This window comes from Mirounga leonina, unplaced genomic scaffold, assembly GCF_011800145.1.
Source record: "Mirounga leonina isolate KUSES-001 unplaced genomic scaffold, KU_Mleo_1.0 Mir_114, whole genome shotgun sequence".
Lineage (NCBI taxonomy): Eukaryota > Metazoa > Chordata > Mammalia > Carnivora > Phocidae > Mirounga > Mirounga leonina.
In genome coordinates, this window is record NW_023270265.1 from 20947845 (window position 1) to 20967110 (window position 19266).

A 19266-nucleotide genomic window follows, 5' to 3' on the forward strand; every position below is an offset into this window, starting at 1 on the left:
ACTTCTGCTTTCTTGAGTGTTTAGTAAATGCAGGACAGTGGTTCTATGGGAGTATCAGCATGGCATGATTGTTAGTTGAGCCTGTGGGAATCTTCTTGACTAGTCCTATGGTGTATCTGGATAAACCAAGTCCCCATGTGGGCTGCTCCCCAGATGCCTTCACAGATGACAGTGAATGAGACCCACTGGATCTTTCCCCCATCATGCTTCATCCTTCTTAAATGGAATTCCATAGCTTTTCTGCTTATTTAAAAGGTTATTTTAAAAAATCTAACTGTAAATTTTCAAATAGCAAACTGCTTTTTTGCTTAAAATAGTCAGAAAATTCTCTATTGCATAAATCCCAGCCTTGGGATATCTCTACAGATCTACTCCCTTTCAGATAAGCCATTAAAACTCCCATTTTTTAAAAGAAGAAAAAGAAAGCATTCTCAGAGAGGTCAAGTGGCTTCCTTAAGACTACAAAGTTGATAAGCTCTTTAAAAGGAGGTCCTAGAAATATCTAGGATTTCACTCCAAAAACAAGTCCAAATGAAATAACAGGTATCTGGAAAAATAGGTAATAATGTGACAATTATTTGGTGACCGTCTGAATAATAGCCCTTTCGCAAGTCAATGATCTACACAAGACCAGAACAGAAAATTCTGGCTGATGAAATGGACAATATCCTAAGGATGGAATGAGAAAAATACTATCGTTGCAACAACTATGCACCCTAGGAGCTGGATGTTTCATATGAATGCAATGTTGTCACATTGTAAAAGCATAGCAATATTAAGGACTGCAAGAAAATTTCCTCTCCATCAATCTAATGCTAAGAGATTTGACACCAAAGCAAGAGTTGAGCCAAAGGGAAAATGGAAATCCATGGCAATAACCAGCAAAACCATCTTTAAGAGAAAAAAGAAAAAAGCCAAAAACCAAAAAACAACACAACACAAAAAGGAAACAACAACAAAAAGAATCTGTCCTTCAGAAATGCACACACTCACAAAGATATGCACTGTGAGAGCAAGTCCACTGCAGCAGGAACACGGCTAATGAGGAGCTGTGGTAACAACTTACATGTCGGTAGCAAAAAGTCAAGAAGAATCCGAATCAAACCTTTCTGACTGGTTATTCCTAGGTAGTAAGAGTGGCTTGAAAGAAAGAATAGGAGGAATGTGGTGAGGACTTTTACTTTTGAGTTGTATAATCCCTTCTGGATTGTTTGTTTTGTTCTTACATTGCATTATTTTTTTATTTAAAAATGTCTTAAATATTACTTTTAAACAAATTTTAAGCCTGATGTGTTGGAGGCATCATGATGTCTTGGAGTTGAGGGAAGCTGCGGGCATCTCAGCCAGATTCAGCTTCACAGCCTGGCTATCTGCATGGAACTCAAGAGAGAATGGCCACCTCTAGCTTGCAAGTGCTCTGGCCTTAGGAGCTAGCTTTCAGAAGCTGGTGCGCCCCAGTGATGTTAAAAATCAAATAAGATTCATGCTTTTCATAATCTACTCCTGCACTGCGAAACATCCATGACATTGTCTCAATAGGGACTCCAGTAACTCCCAAATCCTCCTGGTTCCTACCAGGTGCTAAGTTCGGTAGTCAACCTCAGGAGAGCCGGGAACACAAAAGACTGAGGTGAACTCTAAACCGGTTGGTTGGCGATGCAGCACATTCTCTACTACAGCGTAACTACAGTCTCACGGGGCCTCAGGGTCTATGCAGTCATCACCCCCAACACCCATCACTGGGACACTCTTCCTACCATCTTGGAGTTGGAGGAGAATTGGTTTTTGCCCTGACCTTGCCATTTTATGTACTCAAAGGTTAGTATTTTACACATTTCAGTAAACATGGGGGCTTTCTTTGATCTTCTCTTAGGGCCTTTTACCTCTTACTCTCCACACTTCACCCCTCCACACCATACGGTGAAGCGCATCCAGCTCTACTCCCTGCTCCCTCGGAGAGACATATCATTGGAATAAGCATCCTTAGTTCTGTCAGCACTTAATGTTACTTAATTATACACAGTGTCAAAACTGGGAGGCACACCTGGAAAGGGTTTGCCGGGCACTAGTGTTTAAAACTATGAAAGAGATTGAGAGCAAGAAATAGGCCATTTCTGTTCCAGTATCTGCTCCAGTACCTGAGGCTCTGCCTTCCACATCTTGGTGAGAGCAATACATAGAACTATAAAATGATAAAATTTTGTAGCCAGAAGGAACCTCGAGGAAATCAGTTTCCTTCATTCCACAGCTCAGAAATTGGAGGCCTGGGTGGTAAATCTGGGTCATTTAGTAAATATCAGCCAGAGTCTGGGCTTTCCTACTCAGAGCTCAGAGTTGTTTCTGCTGTCAGGTTGCTTGTCAGACGAATGACTGCCCGACTTTACCACCCAGTTTGCACAACCAAAGGAGACTGGAAGAGAGACTCAAGTTTAAATGATCTAGTAAATATAATTATTTGGAGAGACTACATTTGCCCAATTTAACTGAAGTTTTCCACTTTCCACTGAGTTTTTATGTTGATAGCCTCAGGCATATTTTTAGTCATTTGAAAGTTTTGACCAATGCTGAATATACATTGAAGACAAAATATAAGTCAGATTTCAATCCAGTATTAAGTTCTAATTCCTCTATAATCTGTATGACTTGCCTCAAATAATGACATCACCAGGTTGAACCCAATATATTTTTACATGTCAATGGTGAAGGTACAAACTTTTCATGTTATGTCCCTATTACGCAATTACTTCAAGGATAAACAGAAGACTTAAAAGCAACTAATGCGTGCAAGTGAACATTGTCATAACATGACTACATGATATTCACCAACCAGATTCTCAAATCACATCGTCTTTTAAGAACTGAACTTTTGCCCTCTAATCTTTTCTTTTTTTAACTAAACAACCATCTGACAGCTTTGGGTTTCATTTCTTTCATTTTCTTGCTCGTAGAGAAAGTTTTGATAAGAGAAATAGATAAAATAGACAAAAGAAAGGAGAAAGGCATAGATATATCAGAAACTGGAAGGGAGAAGTAGTTGGTTCCTGGAGGAAGAGAGAAACGTTGGAGGTGTGGTCAGAGGCGTGGTCAGGAACCCCTTGCCCATCAAGGCTCCTACTTTCTCTGTCTTCCCCTCTGGCTCTCATCCCTCCTGCCAGAGGTGAGCTGGCCATCTACCAGTGACCTTGAACAAACAGAAAATGATAAAGCTCCTAAACTCAGATTTAGACACATCTCCCAGGCCAAAACTGGGATCACTTACAATGCCTGGGAGTAAGCCGTCACAACTAGCCACTCCTGTCCTCCACTGCAATCCAGTGTCATAAAAGAATACACTTTTGGGAATTACAGCAGGCCTTGTAAAGATGATCTAATCTAAACCCTCCTCACTGTTTTTACAGAAAAGAGAACTGACATCCAGAGAAATGAGGTCACTTGCCCAAGGTTATTCAGCAAGACCAAAGTAGATGACCAAACCACAGACTTGCTTTGTTTGGAGCTCTTTCCTCTATGAGCAACTTAAAAGCTACGGAACACACACTCTCCAAGTTGGAGAGATGAAGAACAATTACAAAACGGCACAAAACAACATGAAAACAAACTAATCCGAAATAATAACCTCACCCCAGCTCCCAGAAATCCGGTGAGGAAGCGGCAATGAGTGGGCTGTTTTATGGAGTAATGGTACCTGGAACAACGCAACTGCACTTTTCCCTCTGTCACCCATTTCTTGAAAAGAGAGACAATAAAAATGCATACAAGACTGCCGAAACTTACTTTGAACCAACACAGGCCTTTTTGAGACTGAAAACTTGGGGATCAACAAATTTTTCCCTACACGGGCTTACAGAAATCACATTATTAAAGTTAAAACTTCCGGTCATTCAATGCGTCTCAATACCCTGGGGGAAAATGAAATGCCTTCCACGGAAGTGGGTCCTCTCCCCTCACCTGCACAGGTAAAGCCAGAGAGGCTTCGCTTTAGTGGCAAAGGTGTGACCCACGAGGCTTCACATTCCACAACAGGACCTGAGAAAAAGAAGAAAACTTTCCTTACCCTTAAAAACCACAGAAACGATGGGATCCGGTTTCCCAAATTTCGTTTTAGGGATATTGCTGGCAGATTCCACTATCACCCGAAGCATGGCTCTTCCTGGGCAGAAAGCAAGTTCCAGCCAACGGAGTTGAGCCGGGTCTGCGCTGGGGCTCCGGGCGCGCCGCACCGCAGGGGGAGGGCGTGGTGGTTGCGGAGGGGTGGGGGTGGGGGGGCGGTGAAGAAGGCAGATTTCTCCAGTCCCGAGCGCAGGGGGAAAGGCAAATGGGTGGATCTCTGACGGATCCTGTACTGAAGGCTAAGTGTAAACTGACACCCCAACTCCCGAGGCCCCCGCCTGCGGCACCCGCTTAAGAATTGAGAAATGTGGAAGCGAAAAGGACCAAACCTCAACTAAAAATAATTATGTGCAACAAATGAAACCGAAGTGGGTTGGCGCTAATAAATGCGGCCAGGTCAGGAGACCACCAGGACACTGCTGCCTTTTAGCCAAAAATCGTGAAGCCGAATTGATTGGTTTTCAGCCTCCCCTTTTCATTCTTTTCTGAGCTTCCTGGAGTTTTAAAACTTTAATTAGGTTTTTTTTTTTTACTTTTGCTGTTTCTTCTCTCATGCTGTTGAACACACCCACTCAGCAACCACTTATGTTTAAAAAAAAAGAAAATCGGTTCAAGGGTGCCTCCTGTTGGATGGCAGAGGAATAACTGAATTTATTGCAAGTAAACCCAATCCAGAGGGTTTGCAAAATTGGGTGGATTGAGAGCTGATCTTTTGCCTTTCAAAAGGATTCAGCATAGGATTTCTTCAAAAATCCTTAAGAGATGACAGCTGGGCACTTAGGTGTTCCTGGTCCATCAAAAGCTGCTAACAATCTTCAATGGAAATGGAGAAATGGCTCTCCACTTTTTCAGAGCTAACCCCCAGCAGTGTCTTCCCTTCCTAAGGCTTTATTCAAGGGAAGGGGACCATCGCAATAGATATAGGGACCACTGCAATGAATTTTGTAGTGGAGGAGAGAGATTGGGCTCAACTCGGAGTAGAGCATGGGCAAGTGTGAATTTATAGTCAGTGAGGGGGCCAGTGGATGCAAAGTTACTAGGAAGAAACATCAGGGTTTGGGGGCGCCTGGGTGGCTCAGTTGGTTAAGCGACTGCCTTCAGCTCAGGTCACGATCCTGGAGTCCCAAGATCGAGTGCCGCATTGGGCTCCCTGCTCGGCGGGGAGTCTGCTTCTCCCTCTGACCCTCCTCCCTCTCGTGCTCTCTGTCTCTCGTTCTCTCTCTCTCAAATAAATAAATAAAATTAAAAAAAAAAAAAAGAAAGAAAAGAAACATCAGGGTTTGAAAAGGCGGTTTTGGTTAAACAGACCTAACAGGATTTTTGCTGAAGGTAGATCAGGATGACCAGACATCAGTTGGGTGATCGGGGAGGATGAGAAACCCTATCAGGTATCAAGAGTGATCAGATACGGAGGGTGGGGGGTTTTGGTTAAACAGACTTTTACTAGGAAGTGCACAGATGGGCCCAGGGGAAATGTTCAGAGGAGCCTGACTACAGAATCTCTGTGACCCTGAGGGTGTGTTAGGTGGTGTAGCCTGATGAGTAAGATCCCTAGAGGATGCCTGGGGTTAGTAGCCAGCCAGACCTGAGGATGGGTCCCTGCTTCACCATTTCTGAGCTATGTCACCTTACAAGTTTCTAACCACCACCCCCCCTTCTGTAGTTATCTAATCTGCGAGGTAAAGTTGTCGTAAGATGAAGGTCTTAGTGTGGGGCCTACGCACAGAGCATGCACTGAGGCACACACGTACACAGCCAGACGCTCATGATGGTATGTGATTTTGTAGCATTTCCTGTAATGCAAGTTGGCTTTAAATCAGGATCTCACTGTGTTCAGAAGAAAAGGCTAAAAACTTAGGGCAAAGGAGCACAGAGTTTCTTTCTACTTTTGAACACACACCCGAAAAGACCATTTGTAAGCAAACACTTCAAGTGCATTGAAAAAGCATGGAATTCTGTCTCCGCGAGCGTCTCAACTGCTTATATAAACAACCAGTGAACAATGCTATATACATTATTGACTAAAGAGACTGTATTAGACTAAATAGTCTATATTTTGGTGGAATATAAGCAAAATTATGTTTATTTTGTTTAGCTGATTTTTATTTCTTTTTTTTTTTCCTTCCCCCCATTTCTCCTTTTCACTGTGAAACATATTACAGAAAAATTCAAAGAACATAAATGTGACCATTTAACAAACTAACATCTAGGTCAGGATAGAGAACATTGCCAGCACTCCAGAAGCCCCTTGTTTATCCCATATGTCACATTGACCTTCTTCCCCCCGCCCCCCAGAGGTAACCACTCTCTTGATTTTTATGGTAATAATTTCTGTTCTTTATAATGTTTACCCCCTGGATTATGACCTTTATATGATAATATGAATTATTTTATATATTACAAATTTTGTATACAAACATATACAAACCTATGTATATAATACACACATACATATATTCATACAGAATGAATTCTTTGCTATATTATGACCTTTGTAGAAATGGAATCATATAGTATGAATTGTTTTGTGTTTTGGCTTCTTTCCTACAACATTACATTTTGAGATCCATCCGTGTAACTACTTTGTTTACTCTTTGCTATCTAGCATTTCATTGTGTGAGTGTACCGCATTTTATTAATCCACTCTACTTTTGATGGACATTGGATTATCCAGAGTTAGGGGCTATTACAAAGGGCTACTGTGAACATGCTTGTGCATATTTCCTGCTACAATGTTCATGAACACATTAAGGATCTAACCTATGAGTGGAATTGTTGTATCAAAGGGAGTATGCATTTCTACAGAATTAGTGGGTAATTCAAAAATCATTTTCCCCAGTGGTTGTACTAAAGTTTCATCAGCAGTGTGTGAGAACTCCTGCCCATATAGGTGGCAGTATTAGATTTTCCCATGTTTGCCCACCCAGTGAGCTTATAAATAGTATTTCACTGGAGTTTTAATTTGTGTTTTTCAGGTTACTCATGAGGTTGAATACCTTTTCATATTTACCTGTCCTAATTTGTGAAGTGCATGTTCAAATCTTTTGCCAATTTTCCTTTTTGAGTTCTCTGTGTTTTTCTTACAAATTTGCAGGAGTTATTTATGTACTTAATACTACTCCTTTGTGGGTTGTAGTTTAAATAAATTGAATTTATCAATATTTCCTTTATGATTAATATATTTTTCATATTAAGAAATCCTTTCCTACCCTGGGATCATGAAGCTATTCTTCAATATTACCTGCTGGAAGCATTTTGTTTCATCTTGCACATTTATTATTTTTTTAAGATTTATTTATTTATTTTGAGATAGAGATGGGGGAAGGGGAGGGGCAGAGGGAGAGAGAGAGAGAGACTCCTTAAGCAGACTCCGCCATGAGTGCAGAGCCCAATTTCATGACCCTGAGATCACGACCTGAGCCGAAACCAAGAGTCAGACACTTAACTGACTGCACCACCCAGGCGCCCCTCATCGTGCACATTTAGATTTATATTCCACTTGTAATTGATTATGTGTCATGTTCAAGGTCAGAGGTCACATTTCACTTTTTTCAAATATGGATATTCAATTGCTCCAGTACCATTTATTGAAAAGTTTGTCCTTTCTCCAAACGTGGGTCATATATGAGATGTGTAGATGTGTGTGGGTCTGTTTCTATGTTTCTGGGGGGTTGGGGGGGTCTGTGCTGGGGCTTCAGTGGAGAATAAGCCCAAGTTCTGACCTGGCGGAGCTCTACATCTAGTGGGGACCACAAGCCAGGTCTCACGTGTCTATCATTTACTGCTTTTGGCAGAGAAAAAGAAATAGAAGAGAGGAGAGTCTTAGCGAAAAATCTAGATGTGAGGAGCCAAGTAATAGGATTGGAAAAAGGGGTTAGTGGAAGAGAAATGAAGATAAATTCATAATATCTTATTCCAATTTCAGTTTTGCAGAATCTTAGGTATTACCTAACAGCAATTTTCAAACTGGCATGCACAGAGGGTCCATCATTAAGATCTCTTTCCTGAAATACTTCTTTAAGAAGTATTTCAGTTGATAACTAAAAGGATTTTTAGAACAAAAATACTGTTTTTTGGTAGTTTAATTATAGGGTTTTGCATAGCAGTAGATGTTACTTTTAAATAACTTAATATATAGTGTATTTAAATTTTGTTTCTTTAAAAAAGCACCTGTTAGTGACTAAGTCTACATGGGGGGCAGGAGGGGACAAGGTATTTTATAACACTTGCCACCATTATATTGTCATTACAAGGCAACTGAGGAGCTAAACACAAAATAGGAATGAATCCGAACTTCTCCAACTCACTATGAACATATTCTAAAATAAACCTAGGAAAAAAAAAAAAAAGAAAGACCAGGGAAAAGTGGAATCATGTTAAGCCTGTGCTCACTTTTATGTAAAACAACAATTTCTCATCAAAATGTTTGATAGACGAATGCTCCCAATTATCCTTCTGTAAGAGTCTTTATTCATTTATGGACATGGGCCTGTATCCAGCTAACAGCTAGTGGAAGTCTATTTGATGCCAAGCACAATGCTAACTACAAAGATGAATAAGACACATGTCCTCTCTGCAAGAAGCTCACAGTTAATTATAGCCCATTCAGGTGCATGCAGTGATAGAGGGAGACAGAGAAGACAGGTGTCTAACAGGGCAGGCGAGGGCAAGCAGGGTAGGCTCCTGGAGGGGGTGGATTGAGTGCAGAATTCCTTAACTTACAGTGAGGTTACATCTCAATAAACCCATCCTAAGTTGAAAATATTGTAAGTTGATATTTATATTTAATGCATTAAATATCATAAATGCATTTAATATACCTAACCTACCAGACATCACAGCTTAGCCTAGCCCACCTTAAACATGCTCAGAACACCTACATGAGCCTATAGTTGGGCAAAATCATTTAACACAAAATGTTGGCTCTCTCATGAAATGTATTGGGTATAGTACTGGAAGTGAAAAATAGAATGGTTATATGGGAGCAGAATGGTTGTAAGTTGTATGGGTTGCTGACCCTGGTGATGGTGTGGCTGACTGGGAGCTGTGGCTTGTTACGCCTGCCCAGCATCGTGAAAGAGGATAGTACCAGACAGCACCAGCCTGGGAAAGGATCACAATTTAAAATATGGTCTTTACTGAATGTATATCGCTTTTGTACCACCGTAAGATCAAAAAATTATTAAGTTGGGGATGTGTGTATTAATGGTTGAAGTGACATATGTATGATCTGAAATAGAATTAAACAAATACACGTGGTGAGCATTAGAAACTTCAAGCCATTCAATGTTGGCGGAACATCACGTGTGAGGTGAAACGGTGGAGCAGTCAGCCTAAGCAGGCAGGCGGGCACTGCTCAGAGAGACTGGTTTGCTCTGTTAATAACAACTAACATCTAATGATTGCTCACTATGTGCCAGACGCTACCCTCAGCATTTTATTTTGTCTCATTCAATCCTTCCACTGCCCTATCCTATGGGGTAAATGCTATTTTATCATCCCCATTTTACAGATGAGGAAACTGAGGCTTAGTTTGGGTAAGCAGTGCCCAGGTTCTCACAGTGAGTGGAGCCAGGGTGTGAACACAGGCAGTCTGCCTCTGGACTCCATGTTCTTACCTCCTTATACCATGCCTCAGTGGCAGTGGGGACTTTACTAGAGATGCATTCTTCAGCAGGGAAACAAAATGATTGAATTACATACCAATACTCTGGATATAAATGAAACATTTTAATAACCCCACAGACTGAAAATTAATTTAAAAGGATCTAAAACAGGCTGAGCAGTCAGTGCCCAAGGAGCTGCTCTCTTCAAACAGAATGCACCATGAACTGAGAACCAACTCTTCTAAATGAAATTAGTCAGCAAGGGACAATCTGCCCAACCTGGCCCGGAAATGGCTTTCAAACGTGTTACTTACTGATAGGGCTGCTTTGATCTCAGCTAAATGCTAAGGGTGTCTCCCTATTTACTGATTTAGAATGCAGCCCTTCCTGGCTGACCATGCATGAACTCTTCTAACCCAGGAAAGAGCAGTGGGTCGACCCTGAGAAGGTGCTGGGTGCTAAAATGATGCTTTTTGTGCCTGTTAATAAATATTGATTACAAAAAGGAGGAGAGTAAAGAATTTGTCTATTTCTCCACAGTAGTGTAGGGCAGAGGACGTCCAGATCAGTTTGTTCATTTGTTCATTGGGCAAATACTTATTAACTTCCTAATTTGTTCAAGCACTGTGATGTTAAGCGCTGAGGACATACTGGTGAGCAAAATCAGACAAATTCCTCAAGGAGTTGCAGTCTAGTGAAGGAAAAGGACACTAATCAAAGAATCACTAACAGGGGCGCCTGGGTGGCTCAGTTGGTTAAGCAGCTGCCTTCAGCTCAGGACATGATCCCAGAGTCCTGGGATCAAGCCCCACATCTGGCCCTCTGCTCAGTGGGGAGCCTGCTTCTCCCTCCCTCTGCCTGCTTGTGCTCTCTCTCTCTCTCTCTGCCAAATAAATAAATAAAATCTTAAAAAAAAATAAAAATAAAAATTCCTTAAAGAAAAAGAATCACTAAGAACGTGCAATTATAACTATAGTGAATGCTTTGAAGAAGTAGGCTGTAAAGAGAGGAAATCCCCTTCTCTAGGAGGCAGGAAAGCCTTCCCTGAGGCAGTGAGGATTGAGCAGCGATCTGAAAGGGAAAAGAGGTAATGGTGGGAGCATAAAGATTGGGGACAGCCTGTAAAAAGGCCCTGAGGCAGGAAGAAGGCTGCCAGGTCAAGGAATCAAAGGTGTCCAGTGTGGCTGGTTTGAGACCAGACAGGGGAGGTCAGTCTAGCTCTGCTAAGCCTGAAAGAACAAATTGGGGATTTGCTGTTTTATGCCAAGAACAAAGGTGGGTCAATAAAATGTTGTCAGTGTTTGTGTTGGGGAATGTGTGACATGATTAGATCTGCATTATTCCAAAAAAAATCCCTACTGAAGGGAAATTGGATTGGAAGGAGGCAAGAGTTTACTTGGTCCTTCTCTTCCTGCATTTAAAGAACATTTATTGTGTGCATACTGACGCTGTCCAATAGGAATGTAACAGAAGCCACATTTATCATTTTGAATTTTCTAAAAGTCATAGTAAAGAAAGTAAAAAAAGTCATAGTGAGATTAATTTTAATATATTTTATTTTTCCCAATATATCTATAATATTACCATCTCAGCATGTAATAATATAAAAAAAGTACTAGTGAAGTATTTTGAGTTTTTTTCATACTAAGTCTTTGAAATCTGCTGTGTATTTCACACAGGTCAATTTAGAAACAAAATTTTCATTAGAAATACATCTGTATTTAGATTTCATAAAACTTACACTTGAAAAAATAGGTTTGTGTAGCCAAGTTGTTCCAAACATATTTAAAGGTTTTCCAGTAACTGAATCCATGACCAGTTTTTAAATTAAAATTAAGTTAATATTAAACATTCAGTTCCTCGGTCAGAGTCGCCACATTTCAAGCACTCGACAGCCATATGTGGCTACATATTGGACAGAGCGGAAGGAACTTTTCCATCACTGCAGAAAGTTGTATTGGAAAACAGAGATGTATCTGCTGGTGAGGCCCTGGGCATTCATCAGCATCCTTTTGGAAGACCTAATCTTTCAAAGTTGTTGATCATATTCATCTAGAACAGCCCCACTATTTCCTTTTATGAAGGCAGCCTTTTGGTACTGTTTTGGTTTCTCAAGAAGATTTTCCTACTGGGAGGACAATGAGCTAACCTGCTGAAATAAAGATCCGGTCGGCTTGGCTGTTACATTTTTGTTTGTATCCTTGCCCTAGGATCCCTCAGAGTAAGCTGTCAACATCAAAGTACTAGCACTTTTGTGAGGCCTTATGCAAACTACAACCCCTCACACTTCATGCCTGGCAGCACATATCTGCGAAGAGCAAACATTGATTTTTCAGGTCTAATAATGACAATTACAAAATTCAACAAGCCACAGGACCAATGAGCCTCCTGCTGGCTCTTCTTCCTCAGGGGTCCCCAGTCACAGAGGGAGTTCCCACCAGAAGAGAGGGACCTGGGAGCAGATGTGTAATCAAGGTGTCGGGGCCCAGCAGGCCCAGGCACCAGGCCCTCAGCTGCCAGTATGGTCTGCTGGGTACCAGTCCTCTTCAGAGAGTCCCCTCCAGCTCCCTCCCTTCTTTACTCCCCATTTGGCTCAAAACTAAGCAGGGTGATTTCTTTCTCTGTCACTAAGAATTTTTGCAAATTTCTACGGGAACTAATTTTGCCCTTGCTCTCAACTGTGGGCAATGCATAACATTCACACCCTCCCTTGTCTTTTGCCACGACTTCCTCCCACCCCAATCCCATCTGATACTTTAACATAACAGATGTGAAAGAGCCCAATTCTATTCACTTTTCCATCAGAAATGTGAGCCCCTTGGAAGGAGGGACCAAACGTTACCTTCCTGTGTTTTAAAAAAAAAAATCTTTAAAATTCTCTACACAGCTTCTCATCCATTTTATGCAGTTAGTGGGTGTTTGTTGCTTCTTATGTAATAATGGCTAATGTCAGTTGAGCATTTACTAAATGGCAAGCACTTTACACAGATTCTCCCATTTAATTCTTATATCCATTCTATAGGGTAGATATTATTTGCACTGTTTTACAGATTAGGAAGCCCAGGCTCAGGGAGGTTAAATAACTTATTTAAGATCACACATCCAGTAAGAGGCAGTCAGGAGCTAAAAGCAGTCCTAATCTAGAGTTAACTGCTATGTGACACTGCTTTCCTGGGATGTTTTGCTACTGTATCCTCTTATAAAGTCTCTGGTGAGTTTACACTTGGTCTAAGAGAGAAAGTTTAGGCTCTGTCAAACACTCTTTGTGCCCTCTTCGTTTTAGCAATAAAGCCCCTAAAGTGACTAAGCATGACCCAGACTTGACCTATAGACATCAAACCAGAGGGCAGCAATCTGGAGCAAACGCCTGCCTAGACTCCTCTAGGGCTCATCATCTACGAGTTCAGTCTTGGCGTGCCTATCAATTCTCCCACCAGCTACACTCCCCAGTACTCCACCCCTGACTTTTGGCAAGAGAAAGGTTCAGCCCAGTGGGAAGACAGGCTGTCCTCCCTTAGGGAATGCAGTTCTCCCATCCTATAACGCGCAAATCTGCTACCTAGAAGGTTAAATTATACTCAAGGATACAGAACGAGTTAGTCCCAGTTCAGTTACTGGGTTTAGCTCACTGAACACAGTAATGTGCTTCATCCCCAAAGCAGACAAACACAAATCAGCTCCTTACAGGGAAACACCGAGCCTGAGGTCTGAGTCTTCAGAAACGCCCAGGGAAGGCCCCAGAATAGGACTGAGGACCCAGGAACAAGAGCTCCGTCCTGGGTTGCGCCTCTGCCCCCGCCCCCTCAGACCCACCTCCTTCTCGCCTCGCGTCCAGGTTCTAGGCCCCGCCCCCTTGGGGGCCACAGCCAATCGGGGAGCCGCGAGCCCGCCGCACGTACCGCGCCCCCCTTCCTACCGGCCGCGCCCCCGCCGGCAGTGACGTGCCCCGCCCCGCAGCCGCGGGATTCAAACTCCCGGAAGCGGCGCCGGTGCCGCAGGGTGTGCCTGGGCCGGCGCGTCCGCCGGGCTTCGCCTCAGGTGCCGGCTGGTGGAGGCAAGGGCGGCCAGGGCCCGCAGCCCCGAGGCCAGATCGGACGGTGAGGGAGGCGGGATCGCGGGCCGACAAAGTCGGCTTGGACTCAATCTCTGCCCGCCCTGATATATGTCCCTTTTCCCTGGCGCTTACTTCGTGCCTGGCACCGGGTTGGGAGCCTCACGATCGTCGGCGTGTCGACCCTTCCTTTCAGCTTTGCGGTGGGTATTATCATCCTCCTCCTTCCCTTTTTTTTGGCGCGGAGAGGCCAAGTGACTTGGCCAGGGTCTTTGGTGAAACATCATTTTGCCCAAGCACGTTCATGTCTATTCTACAAACATCTTCATTGTAGAGGTGGGGGGAAAAAAGTGCCTCATTTTGCAGATTTTCTTTGCCTCCCTGTTTGCCCACACAGCTCCTGTGTCAGGGTTTTTGTAAGATTTTTTAAAAAGATTTATTTATTTTGAGAGAGAGAGCCTACGCACAAGAGGGCGAAGGAGAGAGACTCTTAAGCAGCCGTGCCAGCATGGAGCGGACTTGGGGCTCCATCTCAGGACCCTGAAATCACCACCTGAGCTGAAACCACCCACTGTGCCACCCAGGCGCCCGTTTTTGTAAGATTTGCCTCCACTTGGGAACGACGTGGCCTGTAATCCATGCCTTGTGCGGGTTGTTGGATCGCAGTTTGCTTGGTCACCCCCTGTCCAGCATGTCTAAGATCACTTCAGCCAATCAGTACATACATATTGAGCAGCCGCTGTTAGGTGCTGTGAGGGATAAAAATAATTCAAGGTTCGGCCCCTGAAACAACTGTAGAACAAATTTAAAAAGCGGATGTAGGGTGGGAGTAAACAGTTGTGTCCTATGGCATGTTAGCTTATACAGAGGGAAGGCTTCCTGAAGAAGATGCAGGGGGTCAAAGTTTGAACAGTGTGAACCCTGTGAGTATCAGCCCGACTGGAATAGAAAAAACAGGGAAAGGTGGTTGGTGGGACTAAGTGGTGGGGAGCTGGAAGATCCCAGCAGGGTCTAGTCCAGAAGCTAGAAACAAAAGAGTCATTCATTGCAAGAGTTGTGTCCAGAGGCCAGGAAGAAATGTCCATCGGTTCCTTCCAGTTCTACTGACCTATATAGTTCCACCATTCTGAGTTTCAGTGATTTGGTTGAAAGCCGTTTTCTGTCTTATCAACCCATTATACCAAGTCAATAATGTGTTAGTAACAGAACCATATAGAGAAGAACTTCCTGTGGCAGCAGGTTCTCAAGATAGCATAACCTTGCCTTAGCCTTAATTGATTGACTAGTTATCTTAGTCTGTCACCTTGAACAGGCAAAAATCCAGGACTAACCTTTTGCTAGATGGTCTGTTCAACTCAGTTTACACAGCTCTAGTGTTTTCAGGCTCTCTGATTTCATACAGGATGATTCTAAAAGTTACTTTTACAGAGAGGCCTAGGTCTCCTCAATTTTTACTGGAATCACTTCTCACTACTTTTCATTTTCTATATAGTGTTAACTTTACAACTTGAGAACCTTTACAACTTAAGAATTTGTGTCTTTGTTATTTCTTGCCTCCTTTACTAGAGTGGAAGTTCCACTATGTAAGGGAACATTTCTTTCTTTTGTTTCTTTCTCTCTCTTTTTTTTATTTTTGCCCGTTTATACCCAGCATCTGTTATTCTGCCTGGTAAATTAGATTTTCCAATATTTTTTGAATGCATGAATGGTCTCATATTCCTCTAAATTTCTCAGTCACCACCATTATTTTATCTTGGGATCCATAAGGTGGAAAAATGCTTTTTAATCTCCCTAATTAAAGCTACTTTTATTATATACGCAGTATGTTTCACTACAGATTTTGCTCCAGGAGTTAATACACACTTCTTCTAAACTGTTAACTAATACTGTTAGCAGGTTCTAAGCTTCTTGTTACTTAATTTGGCCTCTTATTCTTAATTCTTGAGTATTGTGCCTCTTTTTCCTGATCTTGGATTCTCCTCACTTTTGCTTACTGTACCCTCAGCTGACTATTTACATAGATTTGAACTAGATCTATCTTCTAATACAGGACATATCATTATGTCAGGTAATGACATTTCAGTGCCTATGTTCTCAGAATTATATATCATTTACCACTAGCTTTTTATTCCTGGGTAAAATATGTCTTTGTTATCTATTTCATTCAGCCTCCATTTAATGATTTAATCATTGATCCCTCTTTTTAAATGAAACTTTTTCATTGAAATATGATACACATACAGAATCCTGCACAAAACATAAGCATCCAAGTTGACATATTTTTTAAAATTTTTATTTTAGTACCAGGATGGTTAACATATGGTGTCATATTAGTTTCAGGTGTATAATATAGTGATTCAACAATTCTGTACATTACTCAGTGTGCATCAAGATAAGTTGACATATTTTTAAAAGGTGAATTCTCCCCATGTATCTACCAGCCAGATTAAAAAATAGATATTGATACCAGCAAGCCAGAAGCCTTTCCCAGTCCCTCTCCCATATCCCACTGGTTTGGCTATATCACTTCTATTGAGAGAGAAATGTTCTTCTATTTAGCTAATAGGTTATTAGACCTTTTCAAGCCTGAGACTTGACCTTTTAAACTTAGACTAATTAAGTATAATTGTATTTTTACTTTTTACAGTTTCAGAGATGTCTTCCAGAAGTCCCAAAGGTTTAATTAAAGGTAAATGGGGATCAAAGCCTAGTAACTCCAAATCAGAAACTGCATTAGAAAAATTTAAGGGTGAAATTGAAGCCTTAAAAACATCAGTGGATGAAATCACAAGCGGAAAAGGAAAGTTGACTGATAAAGACAGACACAGGCTTTTGGAGGTGAGTGACCTTAAAAACCTTTTTAAATTGTAATAAGCTGTACTGTAGGAGATGAGAAAGTATTTTCCCAATAGTGATATAATTTAGTTTTTCTGCTCATTCACTAAATTTAAAAAATCAAAATTAATTTCAAAGTGTTCAGTAGAGTTCAGATTTTAATGTGAGTGCTTAAAAATGCATTTTATCATATATATTGGCTGCTTTCCAAGTAATCTTTGTTTTCAGATTTTTTGAGGTAAAATCATTACATATATTGGCATTTTGCATTCTATTAAACTATATTTCAGATTCTCTGATTTACAATTTGTTATGGCATAGTCAATAAAGCAGTTAGGAACTTATTAGATTTAAAAATTTAATCATTAGGGGCGCCTGGGTGGCTCAGTTGGTTAAGCGTCTGCCTTCAGCTCAGGTCATGATCCCAGGGTCCTGGGATCGAGCCCTGCATTGGGCTCCCTGCTCAGCGGGGAGCCTGCTTCTCCGTTGCCGCTCCCCCTGCTTGTGCTTTCTCTTTGTTTCTCTCTGTCAAATAAATAAATTAAATCTTTAAAAAAAAGTAATCATTAATTTAATTTAATTTATTTTGTAAAAGTTCTTTTATTGCTCATAGTTGGAAAATAAATGACCTGTATTGAATAGTATCATTGGATTCCTTTAAATTTTATTTTATAAGCACACTATAAAACTGAAAGATTTATTATTTTTTTAACAACACATATTGAGGTAAATACTTATTCAAGCATTGAGAAATGATCTATTACCAATTCTTAGACATAAAGATTATTTTGCAATCTGGTGATGGAATCTAATAGTTTCCCTGAGAGACCTCTTTCCAGTTCTTTCCACTTTTGACAAGCACTGGTTGTCAAAACTTTGTCTGCTTATAATCAATTAAAATTAAATTCCTCTAACTTCTACCCATTTGTTCTAATTGTACCTATTACAGCCGCATAGAATAAGTCTATTTTTTATCCATATGACAACTTTTCAGATATTTGAGGAAATCTTGCTTTCTCTTACTTTTCTGTAGACCAACCCCATACTCTTCAGCGTTTCTAGCTTCTTATCATCCTGGTTACTTTCCCAAACACTTTGTGATGGGTTCATATTCCTTCTGAATTATGCACCCAATATTGTGCACAATGGCAAACACGGGTTGAAATGGCACTATTATTTCCAGTAATCTGGATGCTGTACTTCCCAAAAGCCTAAAATTATATGGGCCTTTTTTTTAACTGTATCATACTACCACCTTATCTTAGGCTTGAGGCAACTAAAATCCCCTCATCATTTTCACAGGGTCATCTAACTCAGTCTCCCCATTTTATGTTTGAACAACTGCTTCTCCCTTCCACCCCCAAGCAAGCTTGTAGTTTTATGTTGTTTTTACCAGGTTAGCATGTAAAGTCATTCTGTTAACTTTTTATTGGCTCTCCAGAGGTGCTTTCTCCTTTATGTCAGCAGCAGCTTAACAAGCATGCCTTCTGTATGTTTTAAATCCTTGAAAATGTGAACACTCCTTTGAAGATCATCTTTTACATTTGATACCAAATCATTTATTAACAAAACAAGTTAATGAAGGCATTTTTATCCAGCTGTAACATTCTGTTCTTTTTAAGTTTATTGCTTCAAGTTCATTAATGAGCATGTATCTCTTGTAGGACTACTTTTAGCCTTTAAGATGATTAAAACTGGTATGATGGAAGGATGATTATCAGATACTCATGTGAGAGCCAGCTTTTCTTTAGCTTTCTCTTACCACTCTTGACAGAGTTGGTTTCTCCTTTCTGTGTCTGTCTCCCATTTATTTCAGATATCCCTTAGCATATTGCATTAATGTATTGGTTTACCTCTCAATGAGGTCTCTGAGCGTAGGACCTTGGCTTCATTTTCTTTTTGGCCCTGGTGTTTAGTATAATGCTGACTTGATGTATAATAAACCCTTCATAAATACTTGTTGTATGTTGTTTATTTTCATGTTTGACCTGGCTTTGTTCTAAGATTTTTCTTAGTTTATATCTAGAAAATTCGAGTCCTGGAAGCTGAGAGGGAAAAGAATGCTTATCACCTCACAGAGAAAGACAAAGAAATACAGCGACTCCGAGAGCAGCTGAAAGCCAAGTACAGCAATACTGCATTGCTTGAACAGCTGGAGGAGAAAACAAAGGAAGGCGAAAGGAGGGAACAGCTGTTGAAATCCTTGTCTGAAGAGACAGATGTATTGAAAAAACAGTTGTCTGCTACAACTGCAAGACTTGCTGAACTTGAAAGCAAAGCCAGTACACTTCGCTTATCCCAGGTACTCATCATTTTTTTAAACCCAGATTTTTTTCCTTTTGCTGTAAGAAACAACCTCCGAATCTCATGGTCTTACACAACAAATGTTCATTTTTCCCTCATGTCACAGTCTAGTGCACGTGGGAGGCTTTGCTCTGCAGAGTCACTCAGATCCAGGTTCCTCCCTTTTAGTGGCTCCCTTGTCCTTGCACCAGATCCTCCGTGTACAGCTGTAAGCTAGAGGGAGTGTGTGGAGCATGAGGGGAGGGTCTGGGGGCCAGGCCTGGCATTGGCATATTTTACTTCTACCCATATTCCATTGGACAGAATTCAGTCTCATGGTCTCACTAACCTTAGCAGGGAAGGCTGGGAAATACCATCCAC

The 19266-nt window shown here is 41.3% G+C and overlaps 2 protein-coding genes across 4 annotated transcripts in view; one reads left to right on the forward strand and one right to left on the reverse strand.

Annotated features, from left to right (window-relative positions):
- MYOF (myoferlin) overlaps positions 1-4231 on the reverse strand; it is a 153238-nt gene extending 149007 nt beyond the window's left edge. For all 3 annotated transcript variants that reach the window (XM_035025232.1, XM_035025241.1, XM_035025221.1), the window contains exon 1: positions 4055-4231. In XM_035025232.1, coding sequence (XP_034881123.1) covers positions 4055-4142 — 88 coding nt within the window. In that variant the 5' untranslated portion in view covers positions 4143-4231. The remainder of the gene's footprint in view (positions 1-4054) is intronic.
- CEP55 (centrosomal protein 55) overlaps positions 1-19266 on the forward strand; it is a 42671-nt gene that overhangs the window by 9809 nt on the left and 13596 nt on the right. Inside the window, exons 2-3 of the mRNA XM_035025254.1 lie at positions 16415-16605; positions 18629-18904. Of these exons, the coding sequence (XP_034881145.1) occupies positions 16423-16605; positions 18629-18904 (459 nt within the window). The 5' untranslated portion in view covers positions 16415-16422. The remainder of the gene's footprint in view (positions 1-16414; positions 16606-18628; positions 18905-19266) is intronic.